General features: G+C 42.6%; 3 protein-coding genes across 5 annotated transcripts; 2 read left to right on the top strand and 1 right to left on the bottom strand.

The window, feature by feature from the left end:
• Nucleotides 1-135: 135 nt before the first annotated feature.
• Nucleotides 136-7,028, top strand: rapsn (receptor-associated protein of the synapse, 43kD). 2 transcript variants are annotated; one of them, XM_088378768.1, is made up of 8 exons: nucleotides 136-1,321; nucleotides 1,733-2,071; nucleotides 2,981-3,139; nucleotides 4,222-4,320; nucleotides 4,410-4,532; nucleotides 4,689-4,742; nucleotides 4,818-5,017; nucleotides 5,432-7,028. In XM_088378768.1, exons 1-8 carry the CDS (start codon nucleotides 1,097-1,099, stop codon nucleotides 5,502-5,504), a joined length of 1,272 nt encoding a protein of 423 aa, XP_088234894.1. In that variant the 5' UTR covers nucleotides 136-1,096; the 3' UTR covers nucleotides 5,505-7,028. The 2 variants fall into 2 exon arrangements, with proteins under 2 accessions (XP_088234894.1, XP_088234893.1); XM_088378767.1 differs by having other exon boundaries at nucleotides 4,689-5,017.
• On the bottom strand, nucleotides 6,802-12,465 carry ighmbp2 (immunoglobulin mu DNA binding protein 2). The gene is made up of 16 exons (XM_088378759.1): nucleotides 12,174-12,465; nucleotides 11,862-11,944; nucleotides 11,354-11,523; nucleotides 11,081-11,276; nucleotides 10,890-10,987; nucleotides 10,487-10,650; nucleotides 10,212-10,412; nucleotides 9,963-10,110; nucleotides 9,714-9,888; nucleotides 9,450-9,632; nucleotides 9,265-9,383; nucleotides 9,042-9,136; nucleotides 8,748-8,871; nucleotides 7,877-8,659; nucleotides 7,621-7,820; nucleotides 6,802-7,242 (listed from the first exon to the last, which is right to left on the bottom strand). The coding sequence occupies exons 2-16, from the start codon at nucleotides 11,936-11,938 to the stop codon at nucleotides 7,045-7,047; spliced, it is 2,931 nt and encodes a 976-aa protein (XP_088234885.1). The 5' UTR covers nucleotides 11,939-11,944; nucleotides 12,174-12,465; the 3' UTR covers nucleotides 6,802-7,044.
• Nucleotides 11,360-24,407, top strand: LOC148396083 (protogenin B-like). Of its 2 annotated transcripts, none has more exons than XM_088378758.1 (19): nucleotides 11,360-11,732; nucleotides 14,151-14,450; nucleotides 16,016-16,160; nucleotides 16,279-16,412; nucleotides 16,641-16,937; nucleotides 17,007-17,166; nucleotides 17,252-17,499; nucleotides 17,845-18,009; nucleotides 18,224-18,529; nucleotides 19,107-19,292; nucleotides 20,573-20,668; nucleotides 20,742-20,928; nucleotides 21,032-21,159; nucleotides 21,235-21,405; nucleotides 21,543-21,725; nucleotides 21,803-21,926; nucleotides 22,009-22,135; nucleotides 22,203-22,310; nucleotides 22,384-24,407. In XM_088378758.1, the coding sequence occupies exons 1-19, from the start codon at nucleotides 11,690-11,692 to the stop codon at nucleotides 22,744-22,746; spliced, it is 3,471 nt and encodes a 1,156-aa protein (XP_088234884.1). In that variant the 5' UTR covers nucleotides 11,360-11,689; the 3' UTR covers nucleotides 22,747-24,407. The 2 variants fall into 2 exon arrangements, with proteins under 2 accessions (XP_088234884.1, XP_088234883.1); XM_088378757.1 differs by having other exon boundaries at nucleotides 11,360-13,483.

The raw sequence follows: 24,407 nt of genomic DNA, 5'->3' as shown, positions 1-24,407 counted from the left end.
TTTGTCCAAAATTTGCCTGTCTCTGATTGGTTGTTACCCGCGGGAGAGATGGTTTCTCCAAAATCGTTGAGGTGGATCGCAAGGACCATCACTATCGTCAAGCCAGATCGACAAAAAAAAGTTATTCTCTAGACGACAATCACCCCCTTTTAATGGCCGCACGAACATGAAGATAGCGTGAGGCGTTTGTCTCCTCGGTGAGCTAAAAGGAACTCGAAGGAGTCAACGCTACTACCTTTGATCCCATTGATGTGCTGCAGGAGGCTATGCGGCTGAAACCCAAGCCCGCTTACAGACTTTGTGAACTATTCTAAGCGTCAGTTGCTGACGCTGAGATGAGTGCTAGGGCTTTCTGGTAGCACATATGCGCCTCCATAAGGCCCCACGATTCTCCACTTCCGACATCGCCGTCTCACGTGCGAGCTCTGGGAAACCTGGGAAAGACAACTTGCACCTTGCTCTATTGTCTAAGCCGGGGGGGGTCGGGTATATTGTATTGTGTTTGCGATCCCAAGGCAAGTGATGTTAAATGAAAATGGTATTTAGTATGAAGGTGGATCGCTAGGAGCTCTGGTGACCTTGAGGCGGCTTGCTGAGGACAGAGCAGAATTCCTGAAGGGGACACATGGTTTGGAGTGACAAGGCCATCTGCTGTAGCGCCAGCACTACGAGGAAGGTGGAGGGGGTTGGACTGAGGGGTGCTGAGAATTCCTTTTGCTCGGGTGCGGAGGGAGTAGATATTCTGGGATATCGCCGCTAGCCCTCGGCTAGGAAACGTGTTTCTTTGGAGTTTTTCAGACAGAAATTCAAAGAAGAACTTTGATACCTTCATGCCTAGGGGGGATTACTGCAGAGTTAAATGGGGAAGATATTCGCCCAGCTCTCGGGTTTATCACGAAGCCGCTGGTGATAATGGTCGTGACTCGGTTGGATCCGGTTTCCTTTCCGTCCCAGCGCAGCCGGAGTTGAGGGATCTGGATGTGTTAGGCCTTCTGGCACCAAGCTCGCGGGGGATCATCTTCAGGGGATCTTCAGTGTTCAGCATGGCGGAGATCTGCTTTCTCGCTATCTCGCCGAAGTCCAACGGCCTAAACAAATGAATATTTTTATGAGGCACCTCAATACAGAGATGGGCCAGGACCAAACCAAGCAACAGATCGAGAAAGGACTGAGGCTGTACCAGTCCAATCAGACCGACAAAGCTTTGCAAGTGTGGACAAAGGTGTTGGAGAAAACTTCGGATCCTGGAGGGAAGTTTCGAGTTTTGGGATGCTTGATCACGGCGCACTCGGAAATGGGAAAATATAAAGACATGCTCAGGGTAAGACTGCCCGCCAAACTACTAACGTATGTAAAACATTTACGCTAAATCTAATTGCTGTTCATTTGTCATCGGTGTTACGCAACCAACAATCTGCTCTCGCATGACATAATTTCAAGAGCGCATGCCTCCGAATATTATCAGCGTGTCATCGGAACTACTCTGCGCACTAATTGCGCATTTCCACGATGCGCGAGATGTTTTTAAATGGTACCGGATCAAAGGTTATATCTTCTTAGCACCACTTCCATGTGTGGCTTGCGCCCAATGCAGAGTAAATAAGTGTACCGCAATCCGATAGTCGGTGTGGGGTGTCTTGTTGACATAATCGGCCTTACTCAAGCGCCGCTCGCTTTTCACCCAACTGAAGAATCATTTTCAAGCAATGTTCACATTATTTCATCTCCGCAGTACGCCTTGGATCAAATCGACACGGCTCGAGAAATGGAGGATCCGGATTACCTGACCGAAGGCTACCTGAACTTGGCGCGCAGCAACGAGAAGTTGTGCGACTTTCACAAAACGGTCTCGTATTGTAAGACCTGCTTGAACATGCAAGGCACCACGGTCAGCCTGCAGCTCAACGGGCAGGTGTGTCTCAGTATGGGCAACGCCTTCCTGGGCCTCAGCCACTTCCAACAAGCTCTGGAGAGCTATGAGAAGGCCCTGCGCTACGCGCACAACAATGACGACAAGATGCTGGAGTGCCGAGTCTGCTGCAGTCTGGGAAATATTTACGTCCACCTGAAGGTAACAAATGACATCGGTCACTCGCAAATACATTGATCATGGGTGTCAAACTCAAGGCCCGGGGTCCAGATACAGCCCGCCATATCATTGTATGTGCCCCACGAAGACAAATTGTGTATCGACTTAAATTACAAAATTGTCTTCACTTTTAAAAATTAGAAAAATTTTGAGCAATTTATATTAGCATTCATTTCTTCACATTTAAATCTTAAATAAATTTAAATCACATTTATTTAAAATAGTAACAGTTTTTACTAGTATCTGATTCCAAAACTAGTTATTCACCAATTTATTGTGTAGCCTATACTGTATATATTATAAGGCGTTGACAGTCATGATGGCCCACCCTTGACTTAGATAGCCCATGTTCTTCTATCGTGACGATTTATCTCGTTGACCAACAGGAAACAAGAAAGCAAAATATTGTTGCGCAATTTTTTCAGGGAGAATAACGTGCATGCTGGCCTCCGTTTGGCTTCGTGCATTGTTTCTTTTATAGCGAGGCTAAACAGCAGCCGCAGCCCATTGACATCGGATGGCACGTGTGACTTGATTGTGCAATCGCAAGCGCCACCGATGCGTATTTGCAGAACATGATAACACCGCGGAGCAGCCAAACAAACATGACCAACTGTTAGCTCATGCAGTAGTGGGCATTGTTAGTCATGAGGACCCACTCTGGGTTGTGGGAGGGGGGCGTCATGGCGTAGCCTTGACATCAGAGATTTGTAAGAGTAATCCTCCAGCTCCCCGTGGAGGATTGGTTTCAATGGCATTGTGACCATGTGGCATGTGGAAAATGTGCTCGTGTGTTATTTTATGCACATGTCCCCAAATAAGTGCCCAGTTCGAGCTTCTTTATTTGGACGCTGTCATATTTTGACTCATCCTGAAAATGTCTCCCCGCAGGACTATGAGAAAGCTCTGTTCTTCCCCTGCAAAGCAGCCGAGCTGGTCAATGACTACGGCAAAGGTTGGAGCCTCAAGTATCGAGCCATGAGTCAGTACCACATGTCCGTGGCCTACAGGAAGCTGGAGCGCCTCCCGGACGCCATGGAATGCTGTGAAGTACAGTCAACCTATATTTATACTCGGGGTGTAAAAAAAACAAATTTATAACTCCCCAAATTCTTGACACAAGATGTGTATACCTAAGACTCTGGTAAAAGTACTGATTCAACTCCTCTACAATCATTCACTGCCATTGACGGCTAAAGACGTACAAGTTTCATTTTTAGCCGAGCTGGCTGTTAAAAGTCCCTGTAAAGTAAGTTCGGAGATTTGTTTCTAAATACATAATACGTGTTTGAAAAAAACTGTAAGGACGGTTATCAAATAAAATTGTGACGTGCAGTTATCTAGCTAGGTGTGTTTCACCCTGAAAATTCATCTTTCTTCCGGATAGGCTCCATAAGAGCGCCTCATTGTCTGCCGCGAGTGTACGCACATTACATATGTAGAAAGAAATGAGAGAGCAAGGAAGGGGTATTTTTTTGTTGTTGCAAAAGTCCGACTTGACATCCAGGGCTTCTTCTGGTGCAGCCATTTTAGAGCGCCTCGTTGTCGGCAATGACAGACGAGTGAGAAAAGGAGTTCAAGTTTGTCAGATTTGTTAACAACTTGTTTTCACTTTGCAAAGCCTTTGCATTTACGAAAGTATTCTTTGTACCACTACTGCTTATGGTAAATATTTCACAAGTGAGGTCTTTGGCCTTCCTGATGTCAAATCCATTGATAGAGTACATGCTCGCTTGCTGACAGGTGTGAGTAGCAGTTGTTGTCTTGTACTAGACCTTAGACCTTCACCAAAATATGCCCACAGAGGTTTAAAGTGTTAATGAAGAGGAGGGCCTTTAGCCTCCTCTGCTCTCTGTTCTAATTATGTGCTGTGGAAGGGGGCAGGGAATAACTTGATGTCATTGACTTTGTGTCTAGGAACAAAATAGCAAGATTCTTTTCAGATTTATTACATTCACCAAACGTGTTTAGCCAAATAATTTACACATCCGGTTATATTTAGAATGGAGGGCGAGAGCTCAAAAATATCTCACAAGTCATCTTTTGCCCCTCTCGTTCCCAGATGATTTATTTTCATATGGTGCCATTTTTAATTTTCATTCTCCGCTCACTCCAATTTTTTCCTTCCGAAGGAATCAATGAAAATTGCTCTGCAGCACGGCGACCGTCCTCTGCAGGCTCTGTGTTTGCTGAACTTTGCAGACATACACCGCTATCGGCGTGACTGTGATGTAAGTCGCGATCACTTGAGTTCCCTGATTTTCTTCTGTCAGTCAAATGAGCTTTGATTGGAACCATTTGAACTTCTTGTCTCTTTCAGAAAGCATTCCCTCGTTACGAGTCGGCGTTGGGTATCATGACTGAGATTGGGAATCGACTTGGGCAAGCTCATGTGCAGCTGGCAGTGGCCAAGTGTTGGCTTCTGCTGAAGGAATATATGAAGGTACCCCAATTAGAACATGTTGTTAGTTATAGAGCCGTGGCTAATTAGCGCTAGAAAGCTAACGTCTCATATGTATATAGACTGACTGGACACAACATAAGGTACACCTGTATGAACTGATGTGTTTGTATATTTGATATATTATTTATCATCCAGGCTCTGGATTCTCTGGAACGAGCTCAGTCCCTGGCAGATGGAATGGGAAACAAGGTTTGTGATGTTCCTCACCATCAACGTAAAATCGTGCAAATTCTACTGATGACCTCGCTGTGTTTGCCCTTGAAGCTGTGCACGCTGAAGGCCCATTGCCTGAGGGAGGGCATCTACAGGAATCAGGGCAGACAGGAGGAGCTGCGTGAACAGGTGGTGAAGTTCCTGCAGTGCGTGGAGGAGCTGGAGCTCTACTGCGGCATGTGTGGCGAGTCCATTGGGGACAGGGACCAAAAGCTGCAGGCCTTGCCCTGTTCCCACATTTTCCACTATAAGTGAGTGTCGTTTAGTTGGTATGTGGTAATTGTATTTTTATTTTGTTTTTACAAATTCTGTTTCAAAGTTTCAATCAGGTTTTAGAGTAGGTTTGTTAATTTAATTTTTTTTTTTTTTTTAAACAAAGCTTTAGTTTTAGCATTAGTTTTAGTTTTTTTAATACATGAAGCATTTGTCAAGAGAATTTTCAAAAATATATACTAAAATTCTCAAAATTTAAATACAGAAATAAAAACATTTCAAATCTACTCCAAAAAGTTTTGTGCGAAATTAATTGACAAAGACAACAACAACAACAACAACAGAAAAAAACCTTTTTAAAATTGTATTTAATTTACAAAAAAAGTTTTTCAATTGTACATACAAGTCATTTCCCTCATTTTTGTTAACTAATAACCTTGGTGGTCTTCCAGGTGTCTGCAGACTAACGGGACAAAAGGCTGTCCCAAGTGTTTCAAAAACTCCATGAAGCCAGGATTCGTGTGATTTTTTTTTTTTTTTTTTCTCGCTACCTTCAACCTACGGATCTCCAAACACGGTGCGTTGAGGCCTCACGTGCTGCCGAGCGCTCTTGACAGAAGCGGGCAGCCTCGGCGAAGAGATGACGATCTTTGGTCTAATTCGTGGCCCTACGCTGAGGGACGCTGAACGGAAGCCGGGCGCCCCACTCTGAGGGCTCACTCATCTTCTTTACTGATATCACTTTGGAAGTGACTGAAGAGAACGATGTAGGTAAAACGTCCGTTTGCCACTTTTGAATATAGGCTGCAGTATTTGGCCTTTGGTTGCAGAGTGAGAAGAAGTAGCAAAGGACTTGTACAATAAGGTTAAGAACATTTCTTGCATCATGAATATTCTATTCAGCTGTTATTGAATTCTTCACATGATATTTTATTACTGTACATACCGTTAACTTTAGGGGAGAGGTGTCTTGCAAAAAACTTAATGAGACTATCACGTCTTTACAAAAACATGTTTATGGAGCTGTTTTCTCCTTGAACTTAAGGAGCCGGATCAACGCACATTGTGTTCTTCATAGAAATTCCTTTTTCCGTTCATATCTCGAACTTTAGTAGCGAAGGACACGGATTGCCGAACAGGGAATCTTATAGTTGCTTTTTTTTGGGAACTATGGATTAATTGGTCATTTAAAAAAAAAATAAGATGGGAAGAATGGCAGTGAGCTTTTGTAGAATTGAGAAGTCTGCATGTCCGATGTTGCATGTTTCATTGACTATAGAATGCCAAACACGGATTAATCCAAATCTAGTCATGTACTTACTCGAGTATATACAGTACCTTCAATAATACTATTTAGCGGTAACCATGTGTTTGTTACATTTATTTTGTTAAACATTTTAGAAGCGTCAAAATGTGATATCTTTATAAATGGAGAATACTTATACAGCTACATATTTTATTGGATCTTTTAGATTGCACTGGTGTACATAATTTTGTGACCAGTGATTGTATTTTTCTTGACTAAGATGTTTAAATTTGACATTGATTTGATATTTAAACGTGAAATACGGTCACATTTCACAGTGAAAAAAAAAAGTTTTAAAGATAAAAGTAAAACAGGACAAATTTTTCTTTAAAGGTGTATTTCCCCAATGCTGACAAGAATAAACTACCTCTCATGGTTCGCACATCCGGACTGAATAATGATGGATTTTGGTGTCCTGTAGCTTGCAAGAAGATGGGAGATACTAGTCGAAGCTGACTTTATACATGATATTAAAATAACTTGGCAAACTTAAGGCTACAAGGAGAAAATGAAGAGTAGGAAGTTAATAGCTTTATTGTAGTTGCACGTCCGCAGTTGTCGCTGTGATCCTCCATCATAGATTTGTCTTTGCGACACAATGTTGCTTGCATACATTAGTGATCTGCCTCTCTATTTTGTGTTTTAACATGGGTGAATGTACCCTCTTGTTCACTGTATTGTATTTTGTTTACAGAATAAATAGGGGGACAAAACAAAAACATTTTTCGGCAGGCCTGGCACAGCTTTATTCCACAATCATCAACCATCCTTCTCTTTGTTTTTTGTTTTCCTCTGTGTTGCCATATCTTTGAGTTTCGAGTCCAGTTTCCTGTGTAGATGCGCTTTCTTAGTGGGGTCCATGGACTTGTCTTTTGTTCCGCTGCCGGCGTACAGAACACCCTCCTTGCTAATCCTGATTCGAGCGTGAGTCTTGGCTTTATCGCCACAGCCGTGCACCTAAAATGATACAAACATTTTTAGACTTGAACAAATGACGGTTTAAGAAACATGATTCCCAACCATGTGCTCTGAGCGCTCATCAGCTGTGCAAGGGGAAATTATCCAAATGCACTTGATTGCCTCAAATATTATTTAATTACAATTATTTGTTGAATATCATAATTTGCTTCAAATGTTATTTAATTATTACAATTATTTGTTGAATATCATAATTTGCCTTAAAAAGCATATTTGTCCAGCCTTAATTATTTTGGCCGAAAAGTTCAAACTTATGGTTTGATGAAACAAGAATTATGTAATCGCACAAGCTTTTCAAGCAAATTTAAAATAATAAAAAGTCTACTTGTCAAGTTTAGATATTTCCCGCCACCTTACCTCTGGTATGTGGTGACTGAGGCAATATTGCCTGTTGCAGAAAAGGCAAAGCTGTCCAAGAGTTAGCACTGAGGCTTTACACTTGACAAAACTGCACACGCTGTCTGCCTTCACCACGGCGCGGATGAGGGCGTCAAAGTCATCATCCGGTGAAGCGGCCGCCGCTATTTCACAGGCGCCGGCTTTGGTCGGCTTCTTTCCTGGGAGAGCAAAACTCAGTTAGCACAATTTCAGCAAAGACATTTTCATTGCTAACCTTTAGCAGGGCCGGACTTCTTTGTAGCAACCGATATTTTCTGCTGCTTCTTTTGTTGAGCATTTTCTTCCCTTTTCTGCTGTTCCCTCTTCATTCGCTCAATATGTAAACTTTTTAAATCCAACACAGATTCACGTGTTGATTCCTTCGGGGGGTGTTGAGGAGTGGCCTGCTCCTGGGAAGCGACTGTTGCCTCACTCTCTTCTTTTTCTTCCTCCTTTGGTGCTGTTGGCCTGGAGATGGTGATACACCTTTCTTTGCCCTCGCCTTTACTCTGGTGTGTGAGGCCCAGCTCTTCGGCAATCTGGTGTACCAGCAGTCGGTCGTGAGAGTTGAACAACGGCGGGAACTCGAGTTCACTCTTACTGAGGTTCTTCAGAAAGTTCTCCACCATTTCTCGAATTTCACCTTGTTTTTTCTTCTGTTCCTCCTCAGCGGGTGTTGGTGTGCACGGCTTGATGGGATTGTTGCGTTTTGTTGCGTTTGTATTACTTTCATTTGATTTCTTCGGAACCGCTTTGGCTTTCTTTCCCTCTGCCTTCTGTGTCGTCAAAGTGTCAGACTTTGTGTCTTTGTGGTCACGGATGTAATTCTGCGGGACAATGTCTTGTAGGTATTCAAATGCTGTTCGGACCTCGCCGTACTCTGTGATGTGATGGACCAGCGTCTTGAGGAAAGCGTGGTTCTGAACCGTCTGGGTGTCACACACGATGGCCACGTGACGTCTCGCACGTGTGACGGCCACGTTTATTCTTCTGTCCTCCGCCAGAAATCCGACTTCACCTGCATTCAGGAAGTACGAACATTGTCCAAATCGATTTCAGGTAGCAAATATGCTGCCATGTGACCGCCACCAAACACAAAAAGGTACCTTTTCGATTGGATCGGACTAAAGACAAAACCACAGCTTCTTTCTCTCTGCCTTGAAAACCATCCACTGACTTGATTTCCAGCTCTGGATGCCTTGCAGAAAGTTTCTGACGCAGAAGGTCAACCTTCACAGAGGTGCAAAAAGTTAAAACTATTATCAGGTGTTAAAAAGTAAACGACTAGCCCAAAATATTTGCTAAACCCTCACAATCTGATGGGAACCGAAATATAAGCTGAACAGACAAAAGTCCAATTCAAATTATTATGAATAAAGCTTCCCACTTTAACAACTTACTTGTAAATTGTACGGCGCAATTACGGCGATGTCTTTGGCATTCACCCCAGCTTCAGTCAATGCTTTAATGTGCAGCGCTACGATGTCAACCTCACCTAGGAAAAATAAAATCATGTTAAAAGATCAAGCTCACAGTAATTGTTATGGCTATTTTCTTTTAAATCTGATATTTATTATAAATAAATTACAGTGTTAAGTCAAATGAAGTAAAAAAAATCTTAACCTTGGTTGCCTTTGGATTGCTCATCTGCCACCTCCATTTCCGTCAGACCGCAGCTGGCTGTGTCAATGAGAAAAAGAGGTGTGCTGGTTTCTTCCACACAGGTGACTCCAGGTAGATCTCTGTGCGAGACATTTAGTACAGTCGTTATTTCCATTTATTTATTTTCTTACTGAGTTGATCCTCACTTTAACAAATGTGCCTCCACTGAGCTGTGTGCCGTCAGTCTTCCTTGGTACATCTCTTTGGAGGCCCATTCCATGATGGCACCGTTCATGCGGTACTGGACTGTTAGCATACGCACAACTAAGTCTCCATACATCTGGATGAGTCGCTCCATTAGACTGAGGGACAAGCCTTTTGCAGCTGCCCTGAAGGAACCAAGAGGTAAGGAAAGAGAATCTAACTCTACGATAGGACAAAATGTCCAATAGTGGAAGAAAAGTGTTTACCCGTGTGATTTGATGGTAGCTGGTAACTGCTTGTAGTCTCCTGACAGAATGCACTTGCGCGCTCGAAGCAGAGCAATCCAGCAGCTGCTCTCCAGCGACTGGGCGCACTCGTCAATCACTGCCCAGTCAAAATGATCGGCCGGCAGGAACTTCAGAGGCCCATCATCACACGCACCTGCAGATGAGCGGACCCTGGTCACTATCTCGATGATTCTCAGGTGACATTTTCCATCTGGCCACTTGACCAACCTGTGTTGGTTGATAACACAACGTCGGCGCTTTTCAGAATCTGGACCATGGCTGTGGCTTCCCTGGTTTTCAGCTCCTTTCTCAGTTCACTTATTTCTCTCCTGAGGTTGCCCCGCTCTCCTTTTTCACTCTTCTTCTTCATTCCCATCTGAGAGGATCGATTACACATAAAGTTCAAGGTGTCAAAAAATAATCGGCAACTAATTGATTAGCAAAGTAATCTCATTTGGTTGTGTCCCACATACTTACAAAAGCTTTGTCAATGTCTTTGCGTATATCAGCGATAATTTTGGCGTTGTCACTCTTGGCGAGGATGGCATCCAGTGAATGCTTTTGTATAGACTCCAGCAGTCTGGCAGGGTGACCAAGCCTCAGAACTTTAGCCTTGCACCGGGCTAATCTCTCTACTAAATTGTCCACCGCCACATTCGAAGGGGCACAGCATAAAACCTGCACAAAAAGTAGATCACAGCTCAAGTGAGTTGCTTTCGTTTAATAAAACTGTAAAAAGCTTCTTGTTGCACCTTTTGGCCTTGTTTGACAGCTTGCAGAATGATCTCCACTACTGTAGTGGTTTTCCCAGTTCCTGGAGGTCCGTGAATCACTGCCACTTCTCGCTGAGATAAAGCAAAAGTCACTGCTTCTCTTTGGGAATCATCCAAGTTTGAGTTGAAGAATTTAACTTCATCTAATAGAAAACAATAGCAAAAAAAAACATTAGACACACTTTTTAGTTTGATGCAGTGCATTTCTACACCATTGCAAACCACAAGGTAAGAAATATTTATTTTGATACAGCTCTTGTATTGGATCTCATTGTGTAAGCCGGCAATATTGTGCCATTCATACACTTGTCATTTGTGTAACTAAAATTTTATAGACAAGGACAACATGCGTACGTCTCAAAATAATTCTCTTCTCACTTACGTGGCTGGGAATGAGAAGAAGGTTTAGCTTCTCCAAAGAGAACATTGATCAGATTTGCAGATGGTCCACTGTTGTATCCATTTAATGTATTTAAAGCCCTGCCAGCATAAACACAGAAAAACAAAAATTTCATATATGACACAACTATACAATTGTCAATTTAAATACACATTAAAAAATGCACTCCATACCTTTTCATTCGTTTATAAGTTACATCATTTGCCAACTTTAAGAGACTGTATGGACCCTCAGTATCAAAACTGAGCCCATCCTTTGAATCATCAAAAGCCACGCTTATGGAGGTCTGGCTGACCCGTGTCACAATGCCTGTGCTGATCTGAGACGTCTCATTGATTCCACTGGAGTCATACAAACCAACAATATCCCCTGTGGCAAAGAGTACACCATTTACAACCAGAGTAGCAAAATCACAGATATAAAACAATTTTCTTCTTCTATCTTACCAGGTCCAAAGCTGTTGCTCGGAAGAGATGAGAGGCCAAGATGCTTTCTTGGCTCAAGGACAAGAACGGTTCGACCGTACAGGCCTGTGGACTGACTTGCAACGTGAAGTTTTAGTAGACACACTCCTTTGTTTTGAAGCTCCTTGAGTGAGATGTTCTCCTTCCATGCCCTGTCGGCAGAAAACAAAACAATCCATCCATTTTCTATTTTACTTATCTTATGGTTGAAGGTAAGTTGGAGTCTATTTCTACTAACTTTGGGAAAAAAGGCTGGGTGTACTTTTGATTGGTTGCTAGTCAATTGCAGAAAATGACAACTATTCACATTTACACCTAATGCTTTTGGCAGTGCGAGGAAGCCGGAGAAAAGCCAATGCAAGTACGGTGAGATACTCAACAAACTGAATATAAACAGAAACAAATGATAAAAGTAACTACAAATTTCAAAGTAAGGGTGCTGTGTTTGAGATATTTTGAAAATTGTTTTCGTTAAGTTCTCTTCACAAACCTGGTTTCCTCTACTTCAGCTTCCCTCTCTTCTTGGAGAAGTTCCAGTGTCTTTGAAACGAATTTTTCCACTGCCATTTCTTCCTAAAATAATAATAATTTTTATTATTATAAAAAAAGTCAAAAACACTTATCAACATGATGCACTGGATACTAAATAAGATAAAACATCTGCGCGATGATATGTAAGGTCACTTTCATTTATTTATAAGAACCACTAAAATACACTGTGCGCAATGTTGACGGGTTAGCTCACCCACCGTGCTAACAGCACGTTCACAACATTCCCTGCGCGATCAAAATACGCACTCACCCGTGGCAGCTAGAAATAAGTATCCGCAACGATCATGAAAAAGGCGACGGGGGAAAAAAAACTATAAATATTTCTGAGTTTCAGGCATGAAACCACATTTTGTTGTTGAATAATACAGCCGGCTGTTAGCTTGTAGCATGCTAGCACCCGTCAAACTTCCGTTCCAAGCCTGAGCTTCCTGTCGCTCCACGAACAAATCAATTTATATATAACTCCTGTTGACCATTTTGCACGGCTAAAGACTAAAACCTACTACATTTTATTTAGGTAACTGTTGTACTATCATAAAGGGGAGTAATTATGACAGCGCTGTGTGAAAGTGGTTTGTGCGTCTGCTTCGTAGTGCCAGGGAATAAATGAAATTTATAAATGTCGAAATAAAAAATATATATATTTGGAAACACCTTCTGGGTAGACCGGTGCAGTCTGCGAACATGCTCCTTGGTGATACCTATACAAATAATGACTTCATGTGTTTATTATTGTGTGACAAATGACAACAAAGTGCAAGAGCGTCTGATTTCATTTCAGCACGTCCGCTCTAATTTGATGATGCATGTCGTGAGGATTTGAGGGACTGTCTTTCTGGAACACACAGTCCCCATTAGGGAAGTTGCAGTCCATAAAGTAACTCACAATAACTATAATGGAAGGATAGAGTGAGACGCAAATGGGCTAAATGTTGCATATTAACTATAGTCAATAACGCTTAAATAGTCTGCCCTTGTTGTTTTTTCTACAGCACATCAGGTATTCATAATATCAGTAAAAGTAATATACCAATATAATATGTAATGTATATTATTTAGTAATATTTCTGAATAAGAGGTTCAACAAAAACGAAAATATTTCCAAAATTTGATGTGCTAGTAAAAAAGTACACATTTAGCCATCTCTAATTACAATTTGCTGTTGACTAGTAGTATTATTGTTACATTAATTTTCACAAATGTTATGATTATTGTTTGGGATGAAATAAAACTTTATTTTGAAGTGTTAATAACGGCTTTATTGTCGTATCTGTTTACACAAAGGGGGCAAAACATCTCTTCTGCTAGGTAGACGCACTAATGTCGCTATCTGGTTTTCTGAACAACGTAGTCTGCGCATGTGTAAACTTGAGTCCCCCCCGCACCCCTGCACTACTGAAGTTGCTCCGCTGCGAGCATTTTAGTGATTGGGGGACCTCCAAGCTGCACACAGGAGCGTGGAGGTTCGCTTTCGAGGAAAAATGAGACTGCACTGTGGATAAATGGCGAACTTTAAGATGAAAGTGTTGCTAATTTTGGTTTCCTTTCTGCATTCACCAAGTAAGTGTTTTGTTTCTCGTGTGCGCACGGCAGGGAATGTTGCGTCCATCCTTGTTGACTGATTGTTCAATGTGGGGTTTTTGTATGCGAGCGAGCTGAAACAACTTGCTATTAATGTTCATATATTGCATGGAGTATTTTCTATGATTAAAAAAAGGCTTCTAAGGTTTTCATCCCCTCCAGTTGTAATGCAAAAAATGATCTCTTTAAAAAAAAAAAAATCCCACGCTATACCCATCATTTGCTTGGATAACGCAGATAGAGAAATATGTTTGTACTACATAAAAATTGGGACTCATAATGGTTATCTGGATATATGGGACATTTTATGGCCTTTTTAGACAGGTACATGGAAGTAGCTTGGTTTCAATTTGTTTTGTGTTATCATTATATTGACTAACGATCCCAAACTAATGATGAAGTCTATTTTTTTATATTACCTTTCATATGAGAGACACAAAGTACAAACACTATACTTTCTGTACTGTGTGTAGACTTATTGCACTTATTACAATGTAGTACATTTGATGAATAGCCCATTGTAGGTACATCATCAAACAATTCCATCTAATGCTGTAATGATGGGAACACTGAAATAACCCAATATCTGATAAAGCAATTGTATCAACTATCAATCTGTCCCTAATGCTGCTTTCTCCTCCTCTAGATGTTTTATGTTTCAGTGAGTTGTCATTCATCACTGAGCCCAATGATGTGACCGTTCTACCAAAGGACCCCGCTGTCTTGGATTGCCAAGCTCACGGGCAGCCTCCAGTCACCATCAAGTGGCTGAAAAATGGTGTTCACTTGGCAGAAAGTGAGCACATCCAGCTTTTACCAAACGGCTCCTTGTACATACCAAAGATAAAGCATACCAAGGAGGAGTCAGATGAAGGATTCTACCAGTGCCTCTCCAAAAACAAATTTGGAGCCATCCTCAGCCAAAGATCACGTTTGACTATCGCAAGTAAGTATTAGCCTCTTAAAAACTTCAGTGACATTAATATTCACTTTATGGTGTTAAACAATTTTTAAAACTAAGTCAAAAATAGTGTCTAAATATCCCACAAAAAATGCTCTAAGCTTTCGTTTGGCCCGCGGCATTGTATTATGTTGGAGTTCTGTGTCATCGCTGAATGGTCGGCAACACAGAGGAATCTCTGAAAGGCCGTTTGCCTTTGGGCTTTGTTTGGAGTCCCCCTGACCACCCCAGAAGAAAAGACTAGGTTGGGAGCGCATTTGTTTGTCCACATATCAGTGGACAGGACAGCTGTGTCCGTTCGATGGGCCCGTTTGTGTCGCTTATTGGTTTGAGGATTATTTATATTGAGTGTCGCTAGCATAAATATAATGTTGACTTTGAAGACAGGAAGTTTATGGTAAACATCTGCATCGACGACTTGCCATGTTTATGAGTTCTATTTTATAGAGGGGGAAAAAATCATAAATGTGCAGTTACAAGGCATTTACTATGCTGATTTGTTTATAGATGGTGTCTATTTAAAATAATTAGTTTTACTAATTAAAAAAAAAAAAAAGACCACTAAAACCCCCAAAAGTCCAAGTTTAGTCCATCGTCCAGTCTTTTGTGTGAGAAGAGGTTAAAGGTTTTGGTCATCTGTGGGCGTGGAGTTGGAGGATGGCCCCCCCTCTCACCGCTCGCCTTCTGTCCAGAGGTCCTGGGGTTCAGAGGTCAGCGTAGAAGGCCTTTGTGATGTCACATGGCTGCTGTGACTGGGCTGGCCCGCCGCGTCGGCTCCCAGGACACGAGTCCTTTCACTGGATCGACCCCTGTGTTGCCCTGTCAGGCAGAGGCCTTTTGTTGAATGTGGGACACTTTCTCTTGTGAATGAACATGGCCAGTACGCCACAGTGAGTGATTGTGGCTTTCTCAAAACCATCCAGGAAGGCTTTTTGCTGGCACTCTTTTGAGCACATTTGCACTTTCATCATAATTCCTCATCCAACCCAGGGTGTCAGAATGTGAAAATAAAGAGCACGTTGTTTTGTTTGACCAACTGATAGATGATACAAGCAACATCAGAAACACAACAATTCATTTAATTTAGCTTTGACCTCTTAAGAGAAACTTACGCACTGTAAAGGTAAATTATCTCAGGCCAATTTAAGGGAAATTATGTCTTAAAACTCGCATGTTATTTGTGCATGAAATTAGGTTGTAAATTACAAGGTTCCCTCTTTAATTTGGTTTTCCCAAAGCTGGGGATTTCAATGTGGGGTTTCAGTGGGGAGAATGGGCTATTGATTTTCTTTAACATGATATTGACTTGTTTCTTGCGTGTGCGGGGGAAGGGGAAGACTTATCACCTTAATGAGTGAAGGTCATTGGTAATATTTTAAGGAGGGCCCCTTCCACATTAATGCATATGAGGCTTTTTGTGAGATGCAAAGGCCTCAGATGGAGCACATTGACTACACTTAATGAAAATTTAGCTTAACCCTAGAAGTTGATCCAAGTCAAAAATGTATACAGCCACAAGTTGATTATTTGGCTTTTCTACTTCTATTCAGGTATTTCAGAGTTTTTGTTCCACCCATTGCCTACGGAGGTGACTGCGGGCTCGGTGGCCCGATTCTCATGTGGAGTCATGTCCCGACCTCCTGCAACCATCACCTGGGAGTTTAACCAAAGCACACTGCCGCTACAAACAGACAGGTTGGTACTTTCAGTTAGCCTTGAGTCATTTCGCATACAGTCATGATACAAGGAAAAGTAATAGAGCAACTTGGTAGTTAGCCAAGTTTGACCCAAGTGATGATTTGTTTGTGTGCAGAATCACAGTTTTGCCCAGTGGAGTCCTTCAGATCCACAATGTACAAGCGAAGGACGCCGGGCAATATCGATGTGTCGCAACTAACATCGGAAGTCGGCAGAAGAGTCAAGAGGCAAAGCTGACAGTCAGCCAAGGTGAAGAAATGACACTAACTTGTTTGAATCATTGTAACTTGTTTAGAAAGATTATTATTACTATTATTATTATTATTATTATTATTATTATTATTATTATTATTATTATTATTATCATTATTATCCATCCATTATTATCCATCCATTATTATTATTATTATTATTATTATTATTATTATTATTATTATTATTATTATTATTATTATTATTATATTCCTTTAATTAAAGGTGCGGACACTAAAACCCGTCAAAGGCCCAAAATCATCGCCGGACCTCAGAACATGACAGTTTCTCTCCACCAAACGGCGGTGCTGGAGTGCTTAGCCACTGGAAACCCCTGGCCTATCATTTCGTGGAGTCGCGCTGATAGTAAACCCATCGATGTATACAAAGCCAAAGTGTTGGGCAACGGGAACTTGGTTATTAGCGACATCAATTCGAAGCACAGCGGAGTCTACCTCTGCAGAGCCACGACCCCCGGAACCCGCAATTTCACCATAGCTGCTGCCAATCTCACTGTCCAAGGTACAACCTTGCAATTTGATGATAACATTTGTCAAACTTACCTCATTCCTTGTAAATCTCTCTTTTCAGTACCACCATCGATCGTTGAGCGGCCCGAGAGCCAGACCCGTCCAAGAGCCGGTACCGCCCGTTTTATTTGCCAAGCCGAAGGAATCCCCCCACCCCGCATTAGCTGGCTAAAGAACGGCGAAGCGGTTCATTTAAACGGACGGATTAAGATGTACAACAGGTATTCAAGACAGATTTATTACACAAATTGGCCAAAGGCTTTCGTGTCTTGTATTGACTGTGTGCTATTTTTCTTCCTCCCACAGTAAACTGGTGATCACCCAGATCATCCCAGAGGACGATGCTATCTATCAGTGCATAGCAGAGAGCGAAGAGGGCTCTGTGCTGTCTTTGGCACGACTTATTGTAGTCATGTCAGAGGACAGGCCCAGCGCTCCCAGGAACATCCACGCCGAGACCATCTCGAGCTCGGCCATCTTGTTGGCTTGGGAGAGACCGCTGTACAAAGCTGACAAAGTCATAGCCTACTCCATCCATTATATGAAAGCCGAAGGTGAGACCAAGATGGCTAAGAAAATATTTCAAGTTGATGAGTGTGTTATGTGATGCACTGTCCTTGGAAAGGCAATTTCTTGTTGCTGTCCATTGACAACGGCAGTTTTTTTTTAAGAGGCTATGAAAGCCATTGTGCACTCGCTCTTTGAACTGAAAAGTAAAGATACCATTTAGAATCTTGTAGAACTGTATGTTACTTTGACTTTTTCTATTCAGTAAAAAAAAAAAAAGTTCTTATACAACAGCAGTTATTGTGCTGGTTTACAAAAGCACAATAACATTTATACCATTTAGGCTTTTTTTTTTTCTTTCAAAACCTAACACGTTCTCCACCGCACGTCAGGTCTGAACAACGAGGAATACCAAGTTGTGATTGGCAATGACACAACCAGTTATATTATTGATGACCTAGAGCCTGCTAGGAATTACAGCTTCTACATCGTGGCTTACATGCCAATGGGAGCCAGTCGTATGTCTGATCAAGTCAGTCAACACACCCTGGAGGATGGTAAGCTTTGAGACTCCCAGCATTCCTTGCAGTAAATCACTCTGACGCTTTAGTTAAAGTCAATGTAAATCTTGTGTGTACACAACACCTTTAGAGTGGGAACACAGGGGGGGGGATGTTGCCATTTTCCATTTCTAGTCATTGAGTAGAAAATTCAACTAAGACTGTTCAGAGTTAGACCGCCATGTTCATACTTTCACATTTTATTTTCCAGTGCCTCTGCGTACACCAGAGCTACGACTGATAAGCCGTAACTCGACAGACATCCAGGTGAGCTGGCAGCAGCTTCCCTCCAAAGTGAGCCGCGGTCGGGTGTCAGCGTACAAGTTGTCCTACCGCACGGCCGCAGACAACACGGTCATCTCCGTGGAGCTGCCTCAGAATACTACAGAGTATCTCCTGGAGGGCCTCCAGCCCGACACCATCTACCTGCTCCGCATGGCCGCAGCCACCCGAATGGGTTGGTGTGAGCCCTCAGCGTGGACGTCCCACCGTACGCCCAAGACATCCAGTCGCAAAGGTAAAGTTGCGTTGGCGTAGAAAGAAAATTTTAAACGCTCTGTGTTAATGCTTTTATATGTGATTTTTTTCGGCGTCACGTAAAAGGTTCAATAAGAAAATCATACAATCACAATTTGCTTTTTGGAAGGTCCTTCTTCAGGACCATCTTGTGTTTGGAGTTTGTTCTCGTAGCATTGTCCCGGAGCTTTTGTATTGGTTATTCTGGAACCTTTGCCCTCCGCTGTCAGTGATGTAAGCGCGGCCTTAGTCATGGGTCATAAAGAGAGGCCCTCTGGCGTCTGTGTGTGTTTGGGGAGGGGGGGAGAACAGCTTCTTTTCACATCCTGGTGTCTTCTTCCAAGCTTTTTTTTTTGCTACCGTGGCCTACATACGTTTGTGTTGATGAGCTGCCCAACAGTCCCAAGTGTTGAAGCAGTAAAATAATCGAAGCCACTTTCCTCTCGAGTTTATTCAATCAAATACACCAAAAACAATAATGCTGCATTGCATCCGTTTCCTGCACTCAAATCTCCCTGCTCTTTTCTTATAAGAGTGAATGCGTATTGATCTCATGGCTCCTTTCTGTGCCCTCTCAGTGCCCTCAGCCCCTATTCTTCAACTTGAGCCGCTTAACTGCACTTCCATTGTGGCGCGCTGGCAAACCGCCCCGGAGATGGAGGCTGTCCTTGGCTATCGCTTGCGTTACCATGAGGAAAGTCAACCGGAACAGCCCGTCATCCAGCTGCAAGCTCAGACCTACACCTACACCATCAGCGGCCTTGGTAAGCGTGGACGCAGCTGATAACATTAGCATACGTCTGCCGTGTCCGTTGAGTGCAGCATTTGCATTTACGCCCGCGACACAGATCGATGTGAGCTGACCGCTCTCGTTTGCTTGCACTATTGAGTGGGATCAGGCTCCCCAGGTTAGAGGTCAGTGTCCAGATGTCCCTCCCACCACCGTTTCCCATCCAGTGACTTGCATAATTACCCCTGGCTATTGTGCTGTGTTCAGAGCCAGACCTGCTTTACCAGATTTTAGCCACCTCCCCCTTTTTAACTGGACCGCGACACACATGCAACAGACCCTTGGGATTGGCCAGAACTGGACAGGACCACTGACCTTTAACCGTGAGACAGCAGTCTCAAAATAGTGCCCTGCCCCTAATGCTAGTCTGTGCTGTCCATATACAAAAATAAAATAATAATAATCAATATGAAACTGAGCCGACTCATGCTGATTAAAATCAAATTCAGCTTTATGTGAATCGCCAAGCAAGGTTGCTTGATTCTCTTTTACTTGATCTGATAAAATATGAAACCCTTATATTTATCAGCTTTTAAAATGTAAATAGGCTAGAAATGTAGCTGTTGTGCACAACTTTGAAGCCATGCTTGCCCCAAGTTGAAAGCTACAACAAGGACACCAGGAAAAGTGTGAGAGGGGAAACAAAAGCCCGCCCCCTCACCTCTCGTCCTAGAGTCCTGCACCCAGATTCCGTCTGTTCTATCTTGGCCTGACCTGGTGACCCAAGTCAACCCCCCTCCGGTCCCATGGGCCTCGGCTCCCGGCAGCTGAAGGCTGCCCCTCCGCCCAGCCCCCACAACCATGGTCAATACCCATAAGCTGACCTTTCACACTGGAAGGCATAAAACTAATCTTAACACTACCCCAAAATGCCCTGATTTAGGAGCCCTAGCAACGGTGTATTTAGGTTCAAACATGTCAAAGACTGATCTTTTGGATGTCTCATAGTTTCTCATTTTATTTCCAAAGCATCAGTCAACTACGTAGGATTTAGTGGATTTTTAGTTTCGAATAAATTTGGTTTGATTGATAAGTTTGAGCTTACAAGCATTATTTTCTAAGGGTTTGTTGGTCATGCTCTTGTTACAAGGAAACAAATGATAATTACAGGTTGGGGTGACATAGGAGACCATGCATTGTCCATGCATGGGGGGGCAGTTATGACCCCCACACTTCGCCCTCTAGTGCTTGCCTTCTTTGAAACTTGCCTCCACTTTAGGATGTTAAAACTAAAATATCTTTTATTACTTCCAGATCCCAGGCGAAGATATCGTATCAAGATCCTGGCTTTTAGTCAAGCTGGAGACGGCTATAAGACAGACCAAGCCATCAGTACCCCTGGATGTGTCTGTGAGTCCATTTTCTACTTTGAAATCTCTCTTGATTACATTTGTAGTCATGTTGTCGCTTTGGCTATCTACAGCGGCAAGAGACCAAATGGCAGCCACCCCTCCATCGCCTGATCATGTGACTATCCTGGCCAGTAATTCCTCTGAAGTTTCTTTACGTTGGAGCCGTCCCACTTTCCCGTCTGGGAAGGCCGTCAGCTACACTGTCCGTTACACGATTGTGGGCACACACAATGCATCCGCCGTACGCTACCTCCAAACGTAAGCTAGCAAACAATCTTTGTCTCACACATCAAATAATTTCCTTTGCTGAAGATAATGAAGTGTTTGGGATATTGAGGGTTGTTGTTTATATCCCCCCCAGCACCCAAGAAAATGTGACCATGCAAAATTTAGAGCCAAACACTCGCTATGAGTTTGTGGTACGCCTTCATGTGGATCAGATGTCGAGCCCTTGGAGCCATGTGGTTTCCCATCGCACAAAACCAGCAGGTTGATCAACATAAAAAGTAACCTGAGATATATTCCCCAGCAAATATTTGATTTCTTCATGTTTTTTTTCCGCAGCTCCGAGACGACCACCTACAGGAGTGAGACTAACTCTGATCGAGGATGACACGGCGTTGGTATCGTGGAAGGAGCCCGCTGAGGCCAACGTGGTGGTTACACATTACACCATACTTTACGCTTCCCAGACATCCTGGATGGCCGGACGCTGGCAAATAATTCAAAGAGAGGGTAAGCAGTGTCCCACAAAAAAAATAACCACAATCCTCCATATTTAGATATTTATGTCCTTTTTTTATTTACATCCTCTCTCAACTCTCCCTTTTTGTATTCCGCCCGCTAATGTCTGCTTCTTGTACCATGACTAGGAAGCCATACAATGGCTCTTCTGGAGAAGCTCGAACCAGGGAATGTCTACCTGGTGAAGATCTCTGCCTCCAACCAGGTGGGGGACGGGCCTTTTTCGGACGTGGTCGAGCTGGTTATGAAACGTGGAAATGTCCAACGCAACAAAAACGCCTGGCGCTCGGATACTTTTCAGCATACCGCAGGTGAGTAACAGAAGAGTCACTCATTTAAAATATTTGAATTAAAAAAAAAAGTATAATCTTGTTGATTTTTTTTTCAGTCTTCTCAGATGGTCTTTACCACATAGACCAGAGATCCATGACTGGTATCATCGTTGGCGTTAGCATCGCCTTGGCCTGTATTGTAATGTGTGCCTTGATCCTCATCAGTAAAGGGAGACCAAGGTACCACTTTTCATCACTGTGGATCTACAAAGTGGTTTCATTTTCAATAACTGGAATTTTTATGTGTACTATTTTTTTCCAGGAAATCTTCTAACCACAAGGTTGTTGCTGTGCCGCCTGGCGAAGGCTTGGCTTTGCCTCACGAGCGCCATGTCGAGACCGCTGAGGCTCTCATTCCCATGATGAGTACCAACTTCATAGATGCCAAAGTAAGAATAGACCTAAAAAAGTTATAATTTAAAAACAGTAGAATTCTAATTCTGTCATGTGTTTTAGGGTAGATCTAATATAATGATAAATAGCGCGGGTCCTGTCATGAGCAAAAATCAAAGCAAGAAGTGGCTTCTTTTTAACAGAGATGTCAGTACACCAACTGAGATTGATGTAAGTGTTGCGACTTCATACTCTCATCCATCTTAAAAAAAAAGTTTGACATCTATTTGTTTTTTTTTTTAAGGTTGAAGGGAGGGTCCATTTGTATGAAGCTGGCAAAACTGTTCTACACTATGAGGAGCATTTAGGCACCGCGCCTCTGCCTCCATCATCTCGAGAGATCATCTTCGGACCTTTCCACACCGAGACCTCGCAAAGCAGCGAGAGCAGCCAAGAGACGGGAGACTCCGGACATTACTCCAACGAGGAAAGCAATGAAGAGATGAGCAATCTGTCGACCAGTCAAAGCTCCAAAACAGAAACTCCGGATAATGCAGATGTAGCCGAGCCGAAGGCGTCTTTCCGGGTAGAAAAGCAGAAGTGTGTTTGCTACCATATCTCCACCCTGGATGATGCTCGGTCCGGCTGTGCTTCGGGCGGCAGCTAGCTCTCCGTTTTTCACCCGGCTCCACAAATGATCATTTCTACCTCGTTTGCTTCCTGGTTTGAGCCCTCTGCTTATTTCCTGTGGCACAAGGGAACAGGAAGTCAGCTGCTGTGAAGGAGGATTTTCTTCAGATCTACCTCAGGATTTTGAATGAATGTTGGTCCCAACATTTTCTTTTATTTTTTTGTCTTCTCGCTGTTCTACCTGTTGGTCTCTGTGGCATCGTCTGTCCTAAACCAAAACTCACCCATGATGAATGTTTGAAATAATATGCTGTGATACATTTGGTCATATTTAATTTGTTTTCCATTGGACCTTGATTGTCTACCTCAGTTTTTGTCTCATCATGGCTACCTCCAAATGGTGTGTGTTTTTGCGGTTGAAAGAGCTTTTGTTTCCCATTGCTTGTCTTTTTTCCCCCCAACCTTTTGTGTGGTTGACTCGAGAAAAAAAACCAAGTGCATTAGATATTGTCAAACCGTTTGGGTTGTACGAGATGTTGGACATTTCCAGTGCACTGAACTCAAAGCTTTAACACGGCCTCAATACTGCAACGGGCCTTGCAGACTCGATCCAAAGACAGGAACATTTGTACCCAAAGACTTTGTCATAATCGGCAACCAAAAATACAGTAGAAGTACATGAAGGGTGTCTTTGCCAAAAATCCACTTCTGTGCCATTGATGTAAATTTTTCTCCGAATGGTGCTTTTTCTCAGTGTAAACTTTAGTCTGGTGAAAGCTTTAGCGCAAGTTCTCGTGGCTTGTGTTCCGTTTGCCTTTTGAGACCATTGCTAAGTGCAGCGGTGACGCCGATGCTATTATCCAAAGAGTTGTCTGCTTCCTCACATGGGTGTGGCTTTTCATTCAGTTGATCCTTGGCAAGATTACGTGGACACTATTGATTGATCCTGTGTGTCTTGTCAGTGATAGATGATGGTATTTATTCTTTGGGCACACATTGTCTAAATACTGACCCACCCCCCCATGTTTGTTATCAACGCCTCCATGATATGTGGTGTTCAGATGTGACAAAGAAGGATTCTGACTATCAAAATGGAAGCCCAGTGTGTGTGAAGAGCAACATAATCAATTTTTCTATCTTTGTAATACAAATTATCTTAACCAAAGAAGCTTTAAGTCTCTAATTTAGTGATTTTCTTTGGGTTCATTTACACAATTTAAATTTAAATGTGCTATATTTCTATTCAGTTTTGATTTGTAGAAAGGCATTTTACGACATGTTTTTTTTAACTTGAGTTTGCAAAATTGATCTTATTTCACCTTAATGAGAATTAGGTCGTAACCTTTACTTTAGATGGGCCTTTAAGTATTTGTCCCAGTTTCAGTGTGGCATTTCCCCAAGTTCATATTGTCAATGTCATGCTCAGAGTTTTTCCTGTGTTCTTCATTACTACAATTACAAATGTTGACATGAATGCCACAGATAAATTTGCTGACTTGACTCAGGTGCCAAATGTAGATTTAGTGAGTACTCTTGACTGTTAATTTAAATGATCTTTTCCCTGATTTCTATGCTTTTGAATACCAAAATACTCCTTTTAACCCAAAGAGTGCAACAAAACAAAGTATTTTATGGGTTGGAATGTTGCAACCGACTTTTTGATACTCTCAAGATTATTGCAGACGATAAATAAAATTG

Source organism: Syngnathus floridae, chromosome 6 (assembly GCF_059516105.1).
Source record: "Syngnathus floridae isolate MCC-2025c chromosome 6, RoL_Sflo_1.0, whole genome shotgun sequence".
NCBI classification, from domain to species: Eukaryota; Metazoa; Chordata; class Actinopteri; order Syngnathiformes; family Syngnathidae; genus Syngnathus; species Syngnathus floridae.
Note: the sequence above shows the minus strand (reverse complement) of the source record. Positions and strands in the feature narration are given on the sequence as shown.

What these genes read in the sequence shown, in the direction of transcription:
- LOC148396083 (XM_088378757.1), top strand. Translation starts at nt 13,426, where the DNA reads ATGGCGAACTTTAAGATGAAAGTGTTGCTAATTTTGGTTTCCTTTCTG. An exon ending in ATCACGTTTGACTATCGCAA is followed by an intron (nt 14,451 to 16,015) that starts GTAAGTATTAGC and finishes ACTTCTATTCAG; the next exon opens with GTATTTCAGAGTTTTTGTTC. An exon ending in CAAGACATCCAGTCGCAAAG is followed by an intron (nt 18,530 to 19,106) that starts GTAAAGTTGCGT and finishes GTGCCCTCTCAG; the next exon opens with TGCCCTCAGCCCCTATTCTT.
- ighmbp2 (XM_088378759.1), bottom strand. Translation starts at nt 11,938, where the DNA reads ATGGCAGTGGAAAAATTCGTTTCAAAGACACTGGAACTTCTCCAAGAA. An exon ending in GTGGAGGCACATTTGTTAAA is followed by an intron (nt 9,384 to 9,449) that starts GTGAGGATCAAC and finishes TGTCTCGCACAG; the next exon opens with AGATCTACCTGGAGTCACCT. An exon ending in GAAGTCCGGCCCTGCTAAAG is followed by an intron (nt 7,821 to 7,876) that starts GTTAGCAATGAA and finishes TTGCTCTCCCAG; the next exon opens with GAAAGAAGCCGACCAAAGCC.
- rapsn (XM_088378767.1), top strand. Translation starts at nt 1,097, where the DNA reads ATGAATATTTTTATGAGGCACCTCAATACAGAGATGGGCCAGGACCAA. An exon ending in GCTATCGGCGTGACTGTGAT is followed by an intron (nt 4,321 to 4,409) that starts GTAAGTCGCGAT and finishes TGTCTCTTTCAG; the next exon opens with AAAGCATTCCCTCGTTACGA. An exon ending in TGCTGAAGGAATATATGAAG is followed by an intron (nt 4,533 to 4,688) that starts GTACCCCAATTA and finishes TTTATCATCCAG; the next exon opens with GCTCTGGATTCTCTGGAACG.